General features: G+C 45.8%; 1 protein-coding gene across 6 annotated transcripts in view; it reads right to left on the bottom strand.

Annotated features, from left to right (window-relative positions):
• Kirrel3 (kirre like nephrin family adhesion molecule 3) overlaps positions 1 to 21,276 on the bottom strand; it is a 568,493-nt gene that overhangs the window by 115,973 nt on the left and 431,244 nt on the right. For all 6 annotated transcript variants that reach the window (XM_042280619.2, XM_076575954.1, XM_076575955.1 and 3 more), the window contains one exon: positions 14,445 to 14,522. In XM_042280619.2, coding sequence (XP_042136553.2) covers positions 14,445 to 14,522 — 78 coding nt within the window. The remainder of the gene's footprint in view (positions 1 to 14,444; positions 14,523 to 21,276) is intronic.

Genomic DNA, 21,276 nt, shown 5'->3' with positions numbered 1-21,276 from the left:
GGAGAGAATGAAGCGTGAAGGGGAAAGGTCCTGAAGCACCTAAAGAGTAGTCATCGGGACTGGTGGCAGGAAGCATGGGGAAGGCGTAAGTCAAGGACAACCTGGCAGGGTTTGTGAATAAGACTCACCACTGGCTCTACAGAAGCACCACAGAAAAGGATGAAACATTTAGCATAGAGCTCAGAGTTTTGTGTGTCCCAGGGCTGGGCTCTGCCATTTACTGGTTGGATGGCTTTGGGGAAGTTATTTTTCTCTCCTGAATTTGATTGCCTCATGTGGACAAGGGGAGTTAGTATAGCTATCCCTCAGGACTGGGGTGATCATTAAATAAACTGATGTGTCTAGAGTGATGGACAGGGTGTCTGGCACAGACTAAATGATGAGTCAGTGATCATGGCTGCAGTGATCGGTACACAGTAGATGTTTGCCCAGTGACAGCTGAGTGAATAGGTGCACCATGTCACCTCCCACTTATGGGCACTACAAAGCCCCCTTTCAAAGAGCTGAGCTTGGATTTGGCCTTCACAATGCTCAGGGTTGATTTTCTTATTCTCCTTCAATAATGTGGACATGGAGGCCCAGCATGGTTAGAGACTTGCTCAAGGCTCCCCAGCTGCTATGTGAAGGGGGAATTGGTTCTTCTATATCTCAGGGCAGAGTGCCCTCTATGAGTCCTCCGATGATAGCCCCTGACTTGACTTGGGAGGCCAAAGTCATCCATGCTGACCTGCTGCATTGTACAGAGCCCACACGGACCTTTCCAGCACAACTAGGGGCTCCCCCAACTGCTTCCTTTTAATATTGCATTTGCCGTTCGCACATGAAATAGTCCTGTTTCCCCCAGTAACACGTATGTGCAAGGCTCCTACCTCAGGAATAAGGATGAAGAATATTCTTCATTGTAATTTTTCCCATCCCTTTCCCAACACTCCTGTTTTGATCTTTGCACAAATGGGATTGAACTGGGGTAGCCACTTGGTGTGTGTGTGTGTGTGTGTCTGTGTGTGTGTGTGTGTGTGTGTGTGTGTGTGTATGTATGTATGTTTTATGCAACTTTTTACCTTCCCAAAGCACCTGCACAGCCATTTCATATATATATAATCTTTACAACAAATGCATGCAACAAAGAGGGCTGGTATCATGAATATACCCATTTTGCAGATTAGAAAACATAGGTCAGGTGAGATCAAAGACAAGGTTTTATTCCCCATCAAGAACAGGACTGATGCCCAAAAATATTTGTTTCTATGTTTGATTCTTAATTAAACATTACCTGGGGAAGTGTTTGCTTCATGCAAATAATAACACACTATCATATTTGTATAATACTTTACAATTTATGGCATTTACCCATGTTATTTTACTGGTCTTCACAAAGCAGCTAGGATTTTTTTTTCTTGTCTGACGATGCTCACACGACTAGCTAGTGTCAGATATGGGCCTCAAACCACCGTTTCCCAACGTGGATCTCAAGGGAGTCCTAGGCTCAATACATCATGTAAAAATGTTTTGTAGACAATGAGTTTGAGAACTGTGTTCCCCACTTTGGGTGGCTTATTGTGCCCTTTGGCATGTTAGTTTCCAAGATATTCAATAAGAAAGAGACTTGTTTAATTAGGGACTCTTCAGCCTTCACCTCCCTTGTACTGAGGCTATATTTTGCAACAGAACAAAACAACCGAAGCAGCCTATAAACAGGCTGTAGAAATACTGCTTGAGGGATGAGTGTGGGCCGACACCCCTCCCTGGTGTTTTCAGGTGTAAGGCTGAGAGAGGAGAGTACAGAGGGAGGGATGGAGAAGAGGTTTTCTTCTGTGGACCATCAGAGTCAAAGCCCCTCCCCAGAATGTGCCTTTCCTTCTCGTGACCCTGGACAGTGTTGCCCAGAGAACTCACGCAATACTAGGCCCAGACAGTCTAATCTTGACCTAGGGTAAGATCAGAGTAGGGTCTGTGAGGAGTGCATGGTGAGGTGATATGAGGCAGTCGTTCTGAGCACTGAACACTGCAGCCCTGTTAGTCACATCTCCCATTCCTGATGATGGGGACACTGCCTCTATATCACCTACGGGAGTAAACAGAGTGGAAATGAGAAGCCAAGTTTGCCTCCTGGCCATATGCCTTAGGTTAATGTTTCAGTCTTTCTTGGCCTCAGTTTCTTCATCCTCAAAGTGGGGATAGCAGAACATGGGTGATAGAAGAACAGAGAGGGGGGATTTGGGAGGTAGAAATTTTAAGCAGGGCATGGGGATGGGAGGATGAGGGGGGAGGGTTGATTAAAACTAAGGATGTATGATAAAGCCATACAGAAATCCATTGATTTGTAAGCTGACTAAAAACCGTAAGTTAAAAAACAGTAAGTGTTAGATGGGAGAAATATTGAATGTCTGGGTAATGCTGCTCCAGGAAGCCAAGAGTTGCTAAACAAAAATCCCAGAGGCCTCCAAACAATACAGGCTCTTTCTTGCCATTCCCCTTGTCTGTCCACCAGAACTAGCTGATAAAACCCCATTGCTGAAAACACACCTTGGTTTCAAGATATAAAGTAAGCAGAAACTGAGCTTCCTTCATGCTAGCTAGCTTCCATAGTCCTAGAACGTGTTGTACAAGATACCAAGAGAAAAAAAGACATCAAAGGTTTTGCTCAGCTGTGAATCCTACCAACTATAATACCAACCTGCCAGGCAAGATGTACCAACTGGTACAATATTGGTACATCTATTATGGGTGAAACTAACTACTCTCTAATCAGATTCAAGGCCCGATCCACAAGAGAGAATGCATGCCCGATACTGTAAACCCAGTCAAAACCCCTTGGCCGAGGAGGTCTTAAGTTCAAGGGGTAAAGTTATTATTGTTATTTAGATAAACTGTCATGGCACCAAATAATTCCTAACCATTTAAGTTCACACCCATAGACAAATGCCACTCCCAGCCTTAATCAGAGAAGTTTCTCATTGCAATGAGTAGTGGTGACTACAGAGATGTATGGGTGCTCAGAATGCTGAGAATAATTGACAGTTGAGCGCTCAGCCTTAAACAAGGCAAACATACCACCTTCTTTGAGCCTCAGGGATCAATACTGAAGAGGGTGGAAAGACAGTAAGAGTGGGGAGATAGGGAGACGGGGTGTGAAATGCTGTCTTCCGGGCCTGGCACAGCCGATGCAGTCATGACTTTCTTCATAGCACCCATGGTTGCCTGCAATGGGTCTACACAAGATTGGGCCTATCAACAGTCAATCACGGATCAGGGAGGGACTCACTAAGCCTTGCCCCTCCCCAAAGAACTATTGGCTACTGAGGGATTCTTAGGGAGGGGCAGTCATTATCTCCAGCATGCACCTCTTGATGAGCATCAGACTCTCATGGATAGTTCCAAACTCATGGCCACATGGATGATTCTGGTTAAACCCAGGGAATCTCAAAATGACTAAACAAACAAACAAATAAATCAACAAAACAAAAATTAAATACACGAATGTGGGAAATGGATTTGAGGGATGGGGTTGAGATTAAGGAGGATGGGAGATTAAAGTCATCAGAACACACTTTATACAGTTCTAAGTTCAATAAAAGTTAAAAAAAAAAAAAAAGCGGGGATGGGGCCAGAGAGGTGGCTCAGCAGTTAAGGGCTCTTTCTGTTCTTCTAGATCAGTAGTTCTCAACCTTCCGTGTGCTGCAACACTTTAATACAGTTCCTCACGGCGTGGTGACCCCCAGCCATGACATTATTTCATTGCTACTTCATAGCTATAATTTTGCTAGTGTTATGAATCATAATGTAAATATCTGATATGCAGGATATCTGATTTGTGACCCCAAAAGGGGTCTCAATCCACAGGTTGAGAACCGCTGGTCTAGAGGACTGAGGCTCAACCCTCAGCACTCACATGGAGGTTCTCTAGTGCCTTTTCATCTGTAACTCTACTTTCGGGGGATCTGATGACCTCTTCTGGCTTCTGCAGGCACCAGGAATGCATGTGGTACACAGACATACATGCAGGCAAAACACCCATGCACATGAAATAAGATTTTTCAAATATGGGATGACACTTTTGATGTGGTGGAGAGGAAACGATACAAGTATATAAAAGTGGTGTTTTGATCTTACATCCTCATGGGTTAGCTCCGGTCCTCCTCTCTCTTTCTTGAAGTTCCCAGCACTGCAGCAGTCAGAACTGCCGGTTTTACCCACTGCTGTGCCCCAAATGAACATCCTCTGTACATCTCTTCAGCTCTCTCACCCCACCTTTCTCTGTCACTAGCCACTAGTCTCTCAAGGAACCTCAATTTCTGATGGAAGTTACCAGCTCTGTCGGACCCCCTTGAATCTCTAGGCTGCACCATTTCAGAAACTGTGGGGGCAGCTTCTTGTCGCCAGTACCTGAGAACTCTGCTGTTGGGGCTTTCTCTTAGACAGTACTCACACCAATCAGGCAAGCAGTCCTGGAGCTAACACTCCTAACATCTTCCAACCCATTTCTCTCAAGAGCCAGTGTGCAGATGCCACGCTCCTTGGGTCTCCTGACTTTGAGTCAGTCTTCTACAGTATGTCCCAGAGTTCCCACAAATCCAGGTTCTAGTTGTCCACAGTTGATAGTTAGTAACAGGCTGGTGATACCCTAGGTTGCCTCTGTTCTCCCATGCCAATTTTTTAAAGTCACTCTGGTGATACCCTGTGTTGCCTCCATTCCCCCGTGTCAGTTTTAAAGTCACTCAGGTAACCTCTTCTCCTGCAGACAAAAAAAGATCACATTTGAATCCTTACTTAGGTTGTGTCTCTGGAGTTAACTAGGCAAAGTAAGGATATTCCTCCATGCCCCCCACAGCTCTGAGTACACAGTCAGCACCTGATAAATCCCCAAATCAAACAGAAATGATCTTTCAGAACAGACCCAAGTGCAGCTATCAGCACAATGAGAGCCGCAGGCTAGCCAGAGTGAGAGATTAAGGGGTGTTGGATGGGAAGCTTGCCTCTTTGTAGGTCCCGAGAGCATCCACAGCCACATCCCCGCACCCACAGTACCTGATTATGGGCCACACCTTGGCAGGTGCAGAAGAACCATGGCATAGCACCCTTCCTCAATGAGAAAAGAGTGGCCTGTGCCATGTTTCAAGATGCTTTTGTGAACAGAGGTTGAGACGTGCCACCCTTCCCTGATAAAAATGGTGGTTATTCCTGGTCCATTTGACTCGGAGGTGGGGAACTGTTACAGTGCTCTATTTATCCCACACTCAGTATGCAGTTACTGAAACTGTCACCGTGTCCTATATTCCATAGGCTATTATGTGTATTTCAAACCATTACATAAATGGACTTGATTTGGTACTTCTGAATGTCATTAAACTCCTCCCATACCAGTAACAACACCGTTTCCATAGAAACAAATATATTTCAGCAAGGAAGGCCCAGAGAAGCAGCAGATGGAGTAGAGGGGGAAACACAGCACCCCATTGCTGTTTCCAGAGTGCTGGACCTGGCGCTGTTCAATGACCACCTTGCGAAGGTGGTACAAGTGCCTTCAGATGTTTATTGACTTCCCTTCAATAAAGGCCTGGGTAATTCATCTCAGCCCCAAACCTACTCATTCTGCTGTACAGCTCTAAAAACTTTATGGCACTACAGGTCATTAGGCACCTCATTTATTTCCACTCTTCTATGCATTTTCCAGACTCTTGGGGGGGGGCGGCGCTGGAGTGAGGGTCTCAGTATTCAATGAATTCAATGATGGAGCTTTGAGACTAGATGAGGGATACAGACACAGAGAGGGGAGAGGAGGCCTCCTCAGGACACAGCACTGGGGGAGACCAATGTCTTGCCAATGGCAGCTGCTTCCCAGGTCACTTGACCCCTTGTTAGGGCAGTTGGAGTGCTAGGATGAAGACTCCTTGGACTGAAGGACTATAATATTTGAAACCTCTTTATAAGAACCCAAATGAAGAGACAGGTGCCCATGGCCTTGATAGAGAGTGTTTCTCTCTTTTTGGTTTTTTTTGAGACAGTGTTTCTCTGTGTAGTTTTGGAGCCTGTCCTGGATCTTGCTCTGTAGACCAGGCTGCCCTCGAACTCACAGAGATCCGCCTGCCTCTGCCTCCTGTGCTGGGATTAAAGGCGTGCACCACCACTACCTGGCTCTCTCTCTCTCTCTCTTTTTTAATAGAAGGATTCAGGCATTGGCTGCAATGGCCTCTTTAAGAACAGCAACCAAGTGTCAAATTCTCCAAGAAACCACCCTTGATACACCCTGCATGGCTTACAGCCTGAATGGAGTCTCCGTCTCTGTGGCCACAGCTGATTATTTATGCTTGGTGGAGGCAGCTGTGACATTGTACTACAATATTATGTGCTTGATAGCCTTGGGATCAGGGGCCACTGTCACATCTCATGGGGCTGGCACTGTGCCATGCACAGAGAGCCACTGATGAATGGTGGTCAGTCCTAAGTGCCCAGATCCACAGTATTCATCAAGTCTTCCCATCCAGTGGAACTTGGCAAGGATGGTGAACCATCAAAAGATGGTGTGGACTACATCCCAGCTTATTAAACTGTGGATCATGACCCCATGGGGGGTTGTTATAGACTGTATGTGGAGGTGATAGAGAATTTGGCATCAATGAAAGGTTTTTGAGCATCCCATGACCAAAAAAATGGACTTGAAATCAAACATGCAGTGAATCAGGTGTCTCTGGCAATACTCCCCTGTGTCGCATCACTCAGAGACAATGCAGCCTTGGTTCTGAACACACAGCACGTGCACTATGTACTGCACACTCTGTCACACCACATAGTGTCACAGATGCTTCCTGAAGTCACCTTAGCTCAGTTTTGAGACTACTGAATGCTACAAATTTCGGTGTCTTAGTCCGAGTGCAAGTTTTTTGCTCTTGTAGAAACACAAGCCATTTAATAATGGAAGACAAAGGCTTCCGTATTTTCTGCTATCATTTCTTTGTTTAAGTATCCAAGTAGTGTATCTTTGGATTGTACTGAATTTGAGTGTTTGATTTTTTAAAAATTTCCATTTAAATTGGTGATTTGAGTTTTATAAAAAAAAGTGTGAAACAAACTTTGGGTTGGGATGAGGACAGAATTTCCAACAATTGCTGAAGTGCAGTAGATGTACTTCTGCTGTGCCTATGATGTGCTTATGCAAAGCAGAATTCTCGGCACTGACAATTTTAAGATCAAAATACTGATCTGAAAACCGTTGGAAATGTTCCACACCCTGCAGCAGCAAATATTTAGTCAAGATTTAATTATTTATGTAAAGATAAACAAGCACACCTATCTCATTAGTATATAAATTTGCCTTTGTTTTTTAATAAGTGGTAAAATTATGTTGTGTATCAAAGATTAAGAAATATTAATTCCTTTATCATTTGTCATCAGTAAATGCTTACTTTATGAGCCTATGTAACTTGGAGTCATATAAATGTAGACATTTATATAATCTCTGGAGTCACATAGAATTTTTTTCAGCAAAAGGTGGGCAAGTGAAGAAAGTTAAATGATCCATCAACCAGATGACCTTTGGCCCCCTTCTGGACTCACATCTATGATGATCTGTTTCTAAGCCTACCATAACTAGAGCTGGAATTGCACCTAAATTTCTGACTCCCAAACAACAGTGTTGGACCTTTAGGCTTACAAGTCACAATGCTAATTGAAATACTTAAAACTGAGACAGACATCCAAACAACTGGCATGAAAAATGGCTGATTTTCCCTGCTGGACAGCAGCGTCGCTGAGGACAGAGCACATGTCCATCCAGCTCAGAGTTTCTGAGCCTGGCAGAGTGCTGGGCTGTGGGGGTGAGGGTGGGCGGGGATGACTTCTATATGTTCTCTCACGTCACTGCCTGAACAGCCTCCTTCCTTTTCCCTGGAGGTTCTCGAAGCCTGTCTCTTTCAAAGAGTACCCCAACCAGCTTGATTAGGCACTTTCCCCTGACTGATCCTGGGCCCAACTTTCCCGCTGGCTGTCGTGCTGGGCGAGTCACATAACTTCCCTGGGGGCATTTTTCTCTTTTCCAGGTGCATGCTCATATTTCCTTTTCACCTGGTCCCAGCATCCTGGGGCCCAAAACCAGCCCCTGTCTTTACTCTCATACCATTCTCCATTTTGTGCAAACATTTGAACTAGGCCCCTGAGACATGACCAACCTAATGGAGGTTACTGACTGGGAGGGCAGGCAGCTATTAGTGAAACAACTGCACTATGAACGTACATTTGTACTTGGAGGTAAGAGTTCTGGAGGGCAAGGGTGTGGTCTACAGGAGTATGTAGTTCACAAACTTGACCTAGCCTGGGGAGAGCAGATCAGTGGACTCAGTGGGAAAAGATATTGATGCTAAGGTTTGGAGGATAAGCAGGAATTAGCATGCAAAGAGGAGAGAGATGGATGGGTTGAGTGTGATGTATGTTCTAAGAAGAGGAACCAAGGACACTGAAGTCCTGTGTAGGAAAGAACAGCCTTCTTGAGGAGAAAGAAAGCCATGTGATTGGAGAACTGGCAGGAATCAGATTAACGTGGAGCCTTATAAAACATGGAAAGGGTTTAAATATTCTTAAAAGCAATAGAGAATCACTGAAATAGTTTCTAGAACATAGTATCAAGTTTTCATTTCGATGCATGGTTTTGTCTATGTGTGAAGATGAAATGGGCAGAGGGTGGTGGTTGGATATGATGAGGAAAGAGAGTGAGAGATAGATAGGGAGAAAGAGGTAAGGAGGGAGAGAGAAGGATGGAGGGAGAGAGAGAATAGGTGTATAGGGGAGAAAGGGAAAGGGAGAGGGAGGGAGGGCAAAGAGGAGGTGCAAATTCAGAAGATCCCCAGAAGGTAAAATCCCCAGGATGTGGTGAGATCTTGATAGGAAGGAGAGGGAAGGGGAAATTTACAAAGTGATTTAGCATGGTCTGCAGCCCAGGAAACCCTCCGGCCTTGGATAAACAGGTCTTCTGTAGGAATGATGGCTGGAGGAATCAGCCTGGGACAAAGCTCTAGAATCTTCCATCAGATTGTGGCAGGAGAATGGAAATAGCTGGTCTCTTGTTCCAAGATGCTGAGTGAATTAAATAACCATCATAAAGTGCCCTAGAAGCCTGGGTCTTGCCATAAATAATAAACAGAGGCGTTATACAAATAACCAGCTTTGTAGCCCCAGTGGAGGAAAACACATCATCAAGAAAAATGAAATAAGAAAAAATATGTGCCCCAAAGCTCCAACTAATATAATGACAGTATTAGCCAACATCCTGGGAACTGTGGCAGGCACCTCAGGAATGCTCTCAGGAAAATGATTGTGTGCCCTCTGCATGAGCCAAACTGGCCCCAAGGAGCCTCGTGGCAAGAGCTGCCCACACAAATGGGGCTTGCCCTTCCTATGTTCTGGGATGTGGTCAGAAGTCCCAGGCTACCGACTCCTGTTTCCAATTTGCACTGATAGAAGTACAGTCCATTTGCAGGTTGGGTGGCATCGAAGTCAACCAGGACCTTGATCTTCTCTGCAAGGAGAAAGAAACTCTGAAGTGCTTTGGGGGGCAGATGGCAAAACCACTCAACTTAAAACAGGCTCCTTTGGTGACCAGGGATCCCTTGGTTACCAGAGCATGCAACATTATGGGATGGGCAAGAGAACAAGGTATGGGCAGTGGGTTGAGAGGCGGATTAGAGTTTTCATCATCACCATTTGGAGCCTTGGCTGGTCAGTCTTTGTCCCCTTGACATGTGCTAGGGTCACCTGGGAAGGTGAAACTTCAAGTGAAGAATTGCCTCCATCAGCTTGGCCTGTAGGAAAGTCTGTGGGGGGCATTTTCATGATTAATGATTGATGGGGGAGGGCCCAGCTCACTGTGGGCAGTGCCACCCCTGGGCAGGTGGTCCTGGGCTTTTCTTATACATAGTTAAACAGGCTGAGCAAGCCACAGGGATGAGCCGGTAAGCAGCACTCCTCTTGGATGTCCTGCCTCAGGTTCCTTTCCTGAGCTTCTGCCCTGACTTCTCTCAACTGCCAGGCAAATAAACCTTTTCCTCCCCAAGCTGGTTTTGTTCAGTGTTTTGTCACAGCAACATAAAAGCAAATGGATATAGACCCTTATGGATGACCTGATCCAAATTATTCAATTTTGTGTTTGAGAGGGCTGAATTCTAGATGTCTAGGGTCTTGCTGGGACAAGCTCCCACAGCTGGTTCCACATACTTGCTCCAACAATGGGGCACCTTTTTTTTTTTTTTTTTTTTAACATCTGTTAGGAGATGGTAGATCAGTGTTGTTCTATACTCATTACAGAAAGGGAGAATAGGCTCCCATCCATCGCAAAGGACTTCAGGGCTGCAGAAGACTCTGTTCCCATCCTCTATGGCCCCATCTCCTGCATAGGGCTGAGTGGTGAGGACTGGAGCTATGGTAGGCATGCACTTGACCATAGAACCAGAACTAGCATGGTGGTACCCCCAATGGCTGTGAGCTGGCTCTGGGACCAGGCATCTGGCTTCATCATTCCTGGGTGCTCCAGGAGGCCAGAGTCTTCAGTCAGCCCACAGTGCTGTGCTAGTCACGGAGTGGATTTTTCTGGGAAGATGAGACATCTCTGGGAGGCATTGCTACTCTCCCTTCACTGAACCGAGAGAAGCAGTCATCCACTGGGATTCCGAATGTCCTGGAAGTTTGTTGTCTGCCCCTCTCTGCAGCTCAAGAGGGCACCTCTGTGGAGGAAACTTACCTGTGCAGGCCCACTCCAGTATGGGGCCAGGAACCAGACAGAAGTGGGGGGCAGTGTTTCCCTACCTCCCTTCTCCTTTAAAATTATACTCTTTCTTGTTTTTCCTTCTCAAGATGGGCCTCACAGAATATCTGGGTCCTATGGGACTTGTGCCCCTCAATCTAGATCTCTCTATAATCTTCTGCCTTTGGATCACCATGGGCAAGGACAGTCTCTCTGACCTTCTCTTCACTCTGCCTGGGTCTTGAGGAGCCTCTAAACCCATAACTGAAGGGAAGCCTAAGACTCAGGGTGCTGCTGAAGATGTGAAGACAACCCTGGGCAGAGTCTCACTATGTAGCCCTGGCTGGCCTGGAACTTGCTATGTAGACCACACTGGCTTAGATCTCACAGAGATCTGACTGCCACTGTCTTCTAAATTCTGGGATTAAAGCATGGCAAATCTAGAGACACATTATGTAAAGAGCTCTGTTTCCTTCTCAAGACTCAACTGATACCCAACTGCAGGTGACTTTTGATAGTCTTCTTTTGTGACTCCCAGCCTCTATTAAACATTTACCTAAGTAATTTACAGTAAGTGACTCTCCCTATGTGTGAGTCTTGAGATGTATCAAGGATATGGAAAGAAGGAAGTGAGATCTTCCCTCCCCCACAGGTGGGGCTCACAGTATACAAGTAGGAAGTTGATGCACAATCACAAATTGTGATACATACTGCAAAGAAAACAGACTGGTTGGCCAGGTGGAGCATATGGTGAGGGAGAGGGGCTCTGATTTCGGTGAGGTGTGAGCAGGTGGTTTTTGTAGGGATGTTTTTAGTGAGACAAGCTTGTGATTTTACTGTGAGGTCCTTGTGGGCAGGGACTATGTCTTATTCAGTTTAACAGCTCCAGTGCTTACAGTGGAGCCTGACACTTATTATGAAAAATTGGCATCATTTTTATGGTTTTCAATGAATGTTTGATGAATAAATAAACAATCTCTTTCCAACAGTTCCTTTAAAGCACTGAGTTCTTAATCACTGGAAGACAATGACATCAGACAACTCTGACATTTTGGGCCCAGTCCGTCTTTATCCCCTCCATCCTTGTCTGCCCTTAGCTGATTTTTGTCTATAGCCTTATTGGATCCCCAGATTGTTGAGTCCAAACAGGAAAGAACTCTCTCCCCCAACATTTACCAAACCTCCCATTCCTGCAACTGCTACAGATTTTCTCCAAGAAGCTATTAAGCACTCCCAAATAGAGCAACTCTCTCATTGACTATCACATGCTTCCTTAAATGATCTTTGAATAGCATTTTCTTTTTATTGCTTTGTGTAGCTTAACAGCACCAATTGCGATTACTCTAACTTATGACAAGCCCCGGATCTCTAAAGCTCTTGTTCATTCATTATTTTCCTCTTGCTCCTTCTCAAATGTTTGTTATTTTTTGGGATGTAGTGAGGAGGAGGGGGTGGTGGGGAGAAAATAAAATAAAAGGAGATATGAAATTAACAGAGAAACAAATGAAATAGGGGATCACTTCTCCCTGGGTGACAGACACCTTATTAGATGCTGTTAAACAAAACAAATATGCTTTAATACAGCACAAGCAAGGGTTTTATATTTATTCTGAAATAAAATGATCCCCACTTTATCTCTAATGGAAAAAGCATCTAATTGTCCCAATAGCTCATGAATTCTGGTCACTTAGAGAGAAATAATAATAATTTTTTTTTTTTACTATTTTACCAATTGTTCAAATCATACCAAGGTGTGTTGTCTGGCATGGGCCAAAAATTCTGTTGCTTGATTGATGTCATGGCTGCTATTCCTGTTCAATTATTAACATGTAGGAGTTATAATTATTTTGAGTATTGCTATGAGATAATTATAAACCATAAACAGTTCCTGTGTTTGTGGATGCCTTTCTTATCTGCAAGTGGGCTGAGGTTTAAGAGACCCAAGCAGAACATACCTCTTATTTATGAACTTTAGAAGAGAGAAAATGTGCTGCCTGGCACTTGGCAAAGCAAGTCTGTCTGACCTGGAAGCAGATGCCTTTCCCCTCTTCCCATTGTGACTTGGACCCTTCCAGAACCAGAACTAATACATTGCACATGACTTGTTCCACCACACTGTGTGGGCCTCCTCTAGCCTGTCTCCATTTTGTTAGTGGAGACTTGTAACTCATCACTCATCTTGGCTCAGCTTGCTCAACGCCCCTTCCTTTGTTTTCTTGGCCACTTAGAAGCAGAGGTCAGACACCTGGAGCCTCAAGATTCAAACGCAGCCCAGTTGCTCGCCCAATCCTTAAGAACCCAGCCTCTGTTTCTGTAATGAGCATCTCCAACAAGAAAAACGTGTCTATTCAGCACCACGGACAGAGTCATGCTGTCAGTTGGCACAAATTAGAAGTTACTGCCTACTATTCTCTTCTAGGCAGCAGTGTTGAGAACCGAGAGGGTGATGAGAAAGAAAAAAGTCGATGAACAAGACTGATGGCCTTGCCACAAAATATGCAGCCCCAAACCCCTGGCTGTCCTCAGCTATGGGGCTCCTACAGATGATAAGTGGCTTCTGGAAGCTGCTATTTTCTTGAACAGGCAAGCAATGAATGTAAGAGATAACAGCTTCCTGGACTTAACTTATGCTGACCTGACTCCTAGCATACTGTCATCTTGATGGGTTCGGTGACAGGCACCCAGCTAGCCAGGGTTCTGGTCTGGGCCACTCACAGAGGCATGAGTATCATGGATGGTGGGTTGGGAAGAGGGGCAGCTGTTGAATTCAGGGAGAAGGCACCGGGCTGTGTACAGTGTAACTCATGGCCAGATGATAGGAGTGTTTCCTCTCTTTTGCTTGGAGTGGGAAGGAAGCTACAGGAGCTATGAGTCCTGGTGGGGGCCAGCTCATGGCAAGCCGGGCTGGTGGGAAGAAGCCATAGCTTCATTTGTCTGACTTTAATGAATAGATGGCACCCCCAGCCATTGCCTATCTGCTTTTGAACCCTGACAAACAGTTTGTGGCATCTGATGAAGAGGGTTATTAGCTGCATGGAGACAGATGGCCAGGGATGGAGAGAGGATTGGCTCTTTATTACAGCAGATCCATAAGTGACAGTGATATTCTCACACGCCAGCCCCCATGTCAAAGTCAATATCTTCCCCAAGTCCTCTGGGACACAGGTGATCCTCGGTAGAGATCCAGTGCTTGGGGAAGGCAGAACCACCCCTGGGTGGGAGACAGAATTCAATCTGTGGAGTTGGGAAAGTAGGCAGGTTTCTAAGAGCAGGCTCTAGGAATATAATGCTGCCTTATTCTTTATAATTCTCCCGAGTAACCTATAAGGTTCTGTCAGTTCAAGAAGTGGGAATGATTCAAGAGAAGGAGGGGGAACTTTGGATTCGAATGATAGCAGAAGCCGAATTTACTGGGCTGGGATAGGGGTTAGAAGAGCAAAGGCAGGGAAGAGAGAGAAGGAAGAGAAGCAAGTGACACATGGGGAAGAGAAGGTAGCAAAGGAAAAGCACTGCATCATCATCCCGCGCTTTGGTACCAGCTGTTCTCCCCGGTGTAAACAGCACCATGAAGATCAAGCCCCCCCCCCCCCCCCCCCCCCCCCCGCTCCTTCCTGAGCTGCCATGTGATCCGTGTCCAGGTCCCTCTGCACCACAGCTGTAGACATACCCTCCCCTCACTGCATCACCCATGAGGGAAGGGGAGGTTCTCACTGACCTTCATTCATCCTTCGAAACTTGTCCTTGGCCATGTAGCCCAGCACCAGACAGCATCCTCTTTTCTGGAGGCCAAGCTCTGGAAGGAAGACATAGGCAAGTGAGTTGGGAGTGGGTCAGGTGGGAGGAGACTTCTTAAGCAGGGATACTTATTTAACAAACGTTTCTACAGCACTTATGTCCCAGGCATGACTTAAGGTCAATAGTTCTTGCCAGATTTTCGCAGCATCGTGTGAGGCATAGAGCATTGTGCTGCCCATTATCTACAACCTTCATTCACAGATGTATAAAGCAAGCAGCCTTAGCAGTTGCTGGGGTCAGGATTTTGAAGTTAGACTCTAGAATCCATTCTTGTAACTATTGCTATGGGTTAAATGGGCTTTTTATAGTCTCAGGTTGGGGTCCATGACCGAGGCACTTTGAGATTGTGGCCAGATTAGTTGAACAAGAGCACCTGATAGTGTCCAGAGTGGGACAGCATGACCATACATAGTGGGTAACTCAAGATGAATAGTGAGAGTGGAGAAGACACAGAGATGAGGGGTAGACAGGATGTGTTCAACCTTCTGGAAGGGTGGGATTCTGCACTTGCTGATTCTTGTGTATTCCTGTGGGCAGGCACTGTTCAGTGACATCATCTAGAACTTGGGAAGTGTAGACTTAGAGTACAGAGGTCAGCAGTGCTGAGACACAAGGACCCATAGCATGATTGACTTTTCCAGAAGAATAATAAGAACAGCAACTTTGGGTAGCAAATGCCGGATGCTATCTTTTGTAGAGCATTGTGTAAACCAGCTTCTATTGTGTGTGAGTATTGGGCTTGAGTACATCTGCCTCACTAGAAGGCAAGCTATACACTCTGGTATTTGACTTTTGGTCCTGACTTGTCTTGGGTACTTTAAGAATTCTGAAACGTCACAGGCAGATCTCTGTGAGTTCGAGGCCAGCCTGGAGTGAGTCCCAGAAAAGGCGCAAAGCTACACAGAGAAACCCTGTCTCAAAAAAACCAAAAAAAAAAAAAAAAAAGTCTGAAACGTCACATCTACTTTAATATTTGATTCCCATGGCAATGCTTTGTGGGATGTGAATGGGCCACTGCTGTTCACATGACACAGATGGAGGATGGGTGGAGGCCCAACAATGTTGAGGGACTGTCTTTGATGCTTTTGGCTCCTCATCTCTACCTGTTTGTTCAGAAGTCCGGCAAATGGGACAGCTGCCCTACACTGGGCAAATGGGCACCTGATATTGTTCTAGAGGGCATATGACTGCAGCCACACCCTCACAGAAACTTGCCAGGATTCCTGCTACATGGCTGCTTCCACCCATGTTCTTAGAGGAGGAGGCTCCTACTGAGTGGTGTCACACTTGTCCATTACATGGATGTGTCCTTGGCCTTCCACTGATAGGTATCTTGGCTGTCAGAGAATAGACAGCGTGGGATGATTCTTCCTCCTGTCTCTGCTCAGGATGCTCTGCATCCAGCTGCTGCCACCCAGGTCCTGCCTCTGACAACAGGATGAAAGGAGCATAGGGCCCCCCAAGAACAGGGAAGTCAAGCTTAGGGGTTTGTGCCCTAGGGAAAAACAAAGCTCAGCAGGTGGTAGTGGGCCCAGGGAGGTCACCAGCTTTGATCTCCTGATTCTTTAAAGGGATTTATTGACTATCAGTGAAGAGCAGAGAGGCAGATCCGAGGGCGCAGTTTCCAAAGGCTCCCTTCCCTTCCTTCCCCTGCACGCTTGCTCACTCATCTGAAGGCGCAGCCAAACCGCCCTCACTTCAAACGGCTTCACATCTCAGGCACCCAAATTGACATGTTAAGTTCTCCCATCCAAGGCCTTGGCCCTTTCTTCAGGGGCTCCTGTTCTGTCGAGGGCCGTGTGGATCAAAGCCCCTTTGATGTTTACTTACTATATTTGTGGATTCCTTCTAATAGCCACCTCCGAAAGGCAGGAATGCAGCATGCAGAGAGGGGGCCGGTGGAAGTACAGGCTGTGAGGAGGCTCCTAGTCCCAGCCAACAATAGCTTTTTGTCTAAGCTTGCATCTAAAGTCCAGGTGCTACCAATAGGAAGACTTAGCCTGACCATTAGAATGACAGGCACAGAATGACAGAATTGCTGATGGTTCCTATTATATTTATCATTGACTTATACCCACCTAAAGCACATCAGTGGTGGCTTCGAATGGAAGAGAGCATGGACTACTAGATGGAGCTTAGGAGGGACTCTAGGGGTACATTGAGGAAGGAGGGCCGAGGATGCCGGAAGGAATTCTTTCCTCTGTATTCTGGGAAGCTTTCCATACTCTCAGGTGGACATAAGGGGAACAGTTCTAAAGACTGGAGTATAAGTGACCTGTCATAGCTGATTGTCCACAGGTTCTGTCTCCATGATGCAACCTAACTTATTTTATGTGTCACGTACTAGGATTACCACCCAAGTGAGCGGCAGAGGAGAGGCTGAGCACTCATACAGTTATTATAAGCAAGAGTCTCTCTGACTATATTTGATTTTTGTAAATGAGCAGGGAAATAATTTTTTTAAAAAAAGCTCTGATTAATAAAAGAAATTGAGGACGAGGTAATTTCTCAATGTATTTGGCTCATTTAATTTGACACGTGTGGGTTAGTCTTAATTATTTAGGCGGCTACATTACAAGGCGCTAATAAGCACACTGCAGAAATTTATTAAGTGAGAGGGCTCTCTGGCTGCGTCTTTGCTGAGAAGTGAGGAGAAGCCATCGGGATCCCTTTGAGAACAAGTGAGCTAGAGGGCTGCTGAAGTGAGGATTAGCTAGCTTGTTATACGCAAAATTTGAGATGCTCTTTGGAAAGATTGGTGGAGCCAAGCTAGAACTCACCAAATCCATATGTGGCAACTCACAGCAGGGACAGAGTGGATGAGGCAGGGGAATGTGAGTGCCCATCTAGGGAGGAAGAGCATTGTCAGAGATGCTGTCCATACGTAGGCCAAGGAGGAGGCAGAGAGTAATCATGTGGGCTTGGGGAGACATCCAAGTAAAAAACAAAAATAAAAACAAAAATGAACAAACAAATACTCAAGGCTATTAGGGGATAATACAATACAACATTACAGAGAGAGCCTGAATCTCTGTGAGGTAGTCCCACCACCTGCCTGCCCCCTTTCTTGTCTCTGGAGATGGATAGTAGAATGAGATCACAGATGCTAGTTTTGAACTTCAAGATATGGGGTCTTCTTCACGTAGGCTGCTGTCTTTGGCTTCATCAGTGGCAGAACCACCCAGATTCCTCAAAGTCCTCATGGAAAAACGAATGAATGGAGCCTTGGCTTAAAAAGACTGTTCATAGCAAAGTTGAAAGTCATTTGTGGTTGGGTTGTAGCACTGTCTGAAGAGGACAAAGGCTTAATCAGTGCTATGTGCACAGAAACAGGTATTAGAATAGGGATGTTCCTTAATGAGAAAGAAACATGGGATGGTTGGCACCCTGGGAACTTTTGGGCTATGGATTGTGAGCAACAGAAGGATCAGAGTATCCTTTTCCAGCCCTGAGCCCCTACTACCAGGTTCAGTGTCTGGCCTGTGACAAGTGCTGGGCCAGAGGATGGCTGACTTAAAGGGCAGATTCAGAAATGCTAGGGGTGGGGTGAGCAGTTCTCCCTGACCCAAGTCAAAATGAGCTTAGATGTAGCAGGATGCATTTAGGTTAGGTTGGGATGCTTGTGGAGTGAATGAAACTTGTAATTCATCCAAACAGGGAACTGTTTCCCAAGTAGGGAACACTGTGGGGTTTTCTCCAGGGAGGAATAAAAAGGATGGGTTTATAAATGGAGCGGGTTTCTTCAGCTTGCAGGCTGTGGATGGGGCTCTTTCTAGCCTCCGGATCCTTTATTCTCATGACTACTACTAATCATGACATGGCGTTGCTGCATCCCATTTGTGGCACACTTATTTTTTTCACAATGCTGTCATATTTACTATCTCATTAGATGCTCACAGTAGCTTGGCGAAGTAAGCAAGGTAGAAATTATTTCCTCCATTTTGAATTTAGAAACCAAGGCTTAGAGAGCTAAAATGATACTTCAGGGCCAAAGGCCTAGCTCATTGCTGTTGGTTCTCACTCTAGAACTCAGGGCTGGCTTCAGGGTCATTTCTTAGGGATACCATGACTGTAGATGCTGCAAGTCAAAACAGACCAGAGAATACCAGAGATGATGAATTGAGTATACCTTTTCTTATTCATATCTTATAATATCCACCCCCCCAACTCCACCAAAGCCCTCATCCCTGTGTGTGATCTTATGTGGAGACTGGGACTTTGCAGAGGTGGTCAGGTTCAAATGAGGTCATTAGGATTGGCCTTAGTACAATATCACTGGTGTCCTTATAAAGGGGGAAGTTGAAGGAAACATGAGGGGTAGGGGCTGGAGGGAATAAGTGAGTGAGGGAGTGAGGGTGAGAGAATGATACATGAACATGAAGATGGCCATTTCTAAGAAAGAGGGAGAAAGATCTTTAACAAGCCCTTCCCTATAGCTTTCAGAAGGACTCGAGTCCACCGACATCTTAATCATGTGGTTCTAGCCTTTGGAATTGTGAGGAAATGCATTTTTTCAGTGTCAGTTACTCATAGTGTGATACTTTGTTATAGCAGCGATAGCTAACTCATACAGTCAGGAAGGGGAGGAGCTGGCTTTCCAGTGGGGAGTGGTTATTTCCAGTGTCTGTTCTCTTCACCTCCTTCATTTGGTCACAGAGCCATGTAGCTGGAGAATTTCTCTCCAGCTCCTGCCAAGCCCTGCCAGTCCTGGAGCCCACTTATAAAATAAACACACTGACTCTTATATTATTTAAACTGCTCGGCCATTAGCTCAGGCCTACTATTGTCTAGCTCTTACTGTTATACTAAGCCCATTTCTGTTAATCTATATGTTGTCACATGTTCCGTGGCTTTACCTGTTGCCTCTACATGATGCTCCCTGAATGGCAGCTGGTGTCTCTCCTTCCTCTACTTCCTCTCCTTTTCCTCTCTCCTCTCTCCTAGTCCCGCCTATACTTCCTGTCTGGCTACTGGCCAATCAGTGTTTTATTTATACAGAGTGATATCCACAGCAGAGCCACACTTAGAGAAGAGTGTCACATGACTGCTCACCGGGCCCCAAATGATGGGAGAGCATTGATCAGAGATGCTGCAATGGGACAGTAGAGTTGATGGGCAGGAACCACAGTGGGACAGAGGGCAGCAGACAGAAGGCTGCTGAGTGTGCCTGTGCCTAGGAGCATTCATAGGCAGTCTGGGATGCTGGGAGGAGTTTTCTTTCCACTTGTTATTCCCCATCTAGAGACTACTGAGGCCTCAAGTAACACTAGCTAGAACAGGGTCAATGGAGAGGAAGCAGCTCTGCCCCTCCCATTTCTGAGGTTCTCCAGAATGTGAGTGGATGGCTGTTTTTAGGAGGACATCTCTTCTGTTCCCACCTACTTCCTCGTGGTAGCTGGATGATATGATGATAAAAGTTCCCGTTCATGGGTTACTTACTTTTTGGCCATGTTATCACAGTCCCTGTCTCATTCAGTTGCTGAAGACTAACCTTTTCTAATACTTCTATCCTGTTGGTTAGAGATATAAGCTAGGACAGACATTAGGGAAATCAGGATGGAGGACCCTAAAATGGCTAAGAGGAGAAATACCAGGTTTTCCAGCTGTACTATTCCTGAGAATGTGCCTGAAGGACTCTAAGTCAGCAGACCCAGAGACATCTGCACCCCCAATAGCCAAGTTATAAAATCATCTGTGATGGCCATCACCAGACAACTGAATGAAGAAAATGTGTTACACACACAATGGCATTTTATTCAGCCATAAAGAAGAATGACATCATGTCACTTGTGGGAAAAACAAGTTGAGTTGGTGATCATCACATTAAGTGAAGTAAGCTAGACTCAGGAAGACAAATATCACGTTTTCTCTTATGTGCAGAATCTGTATTTAAACAGAAGACAAAAAAGCAGAAGGGGGATTATTTGGGAAGAGGAAGGTGACCAGAAGTATGGAGGGAGAGTTCAAAAGAGGCCAATAAGAATACAATGAAGGTACATTATATATGTGTACAAAAACATCAAAACGAAACCCATTACCATATACATTAATGTATCCTAGTAAAAAATTGAAAGCAGGATAGTGCTTTCCCTCCAGAAACTATTTGACCCTAGCATGTTTCTGCAAGTTACCAAACAGAAACTAGAGTATGCCTGGTGGGCAACTGTAAAGATTTCAGGAGCAGAGGGGAGATGAGGAAGGAGAAGCAGGCGGAGGCCAGATCCTGGGGCAGCTGAGGAGCCTCCCTGTGAGGAGCTCCACATTTTCCTGCAGGGTGCAGGGAGCCCTTAGAATGGCCAAGCTGGGGGAAGGGAGGCCATCATGCACTGATGAAAGAGGCCTTTAACCCGGTGTAGATGATATGGAGAAGAGATAAGCCCGGAGAAGAGTGTGAGCAGCTAGGAGAGGCCTGCCATGCTCCAGGTGAGAGACGATGGTTTCCCATCTGCTGCCCCTTCTTGCTCTCTGAACACAGCAGAGATCTGGAAAGAGGTAGAAGGACACAGAGGGTTCTCAAGGGGGATGCACAGAGCCTGCAGATCCTTGCCATCTCAACACAGAGAGCAGCAGAATGGCTGAAAATAGCCCCAATTCCCCAGATGGTGCCTCGGACCATATGGAGGAAATGCCAGCTGGACCTGGTTGGAGTTGCTGGGAGGTCCTGATGCTTCTGAATGAGCAGAGTTGGCTGATACTGCGATGGAGCACTCAGCAGCGAACCATCCCATGGGGTCCCAGAGCTTCTGTTTCCT

This window comes from Peromyscus maniculatus, chromosome 7 (genome assembly GCF_049852395.1).
Source record: "Peromyscus maniculatus bairdii isolate BWxNUB_F1_BW_parent chromosome 7, HU_Pman_BW_mat_3.1, whole genome shotgun sequence".
Lineage (NCBI taxonomy): Eukaryota > Metazoa > Chordata > Mammalia > Rodentia > Cricetidae > Peromyscus > Peromyscus maniculatus.
This window is presented reverse-complemented; position numbering and strand designations above follow the sequence as displayed.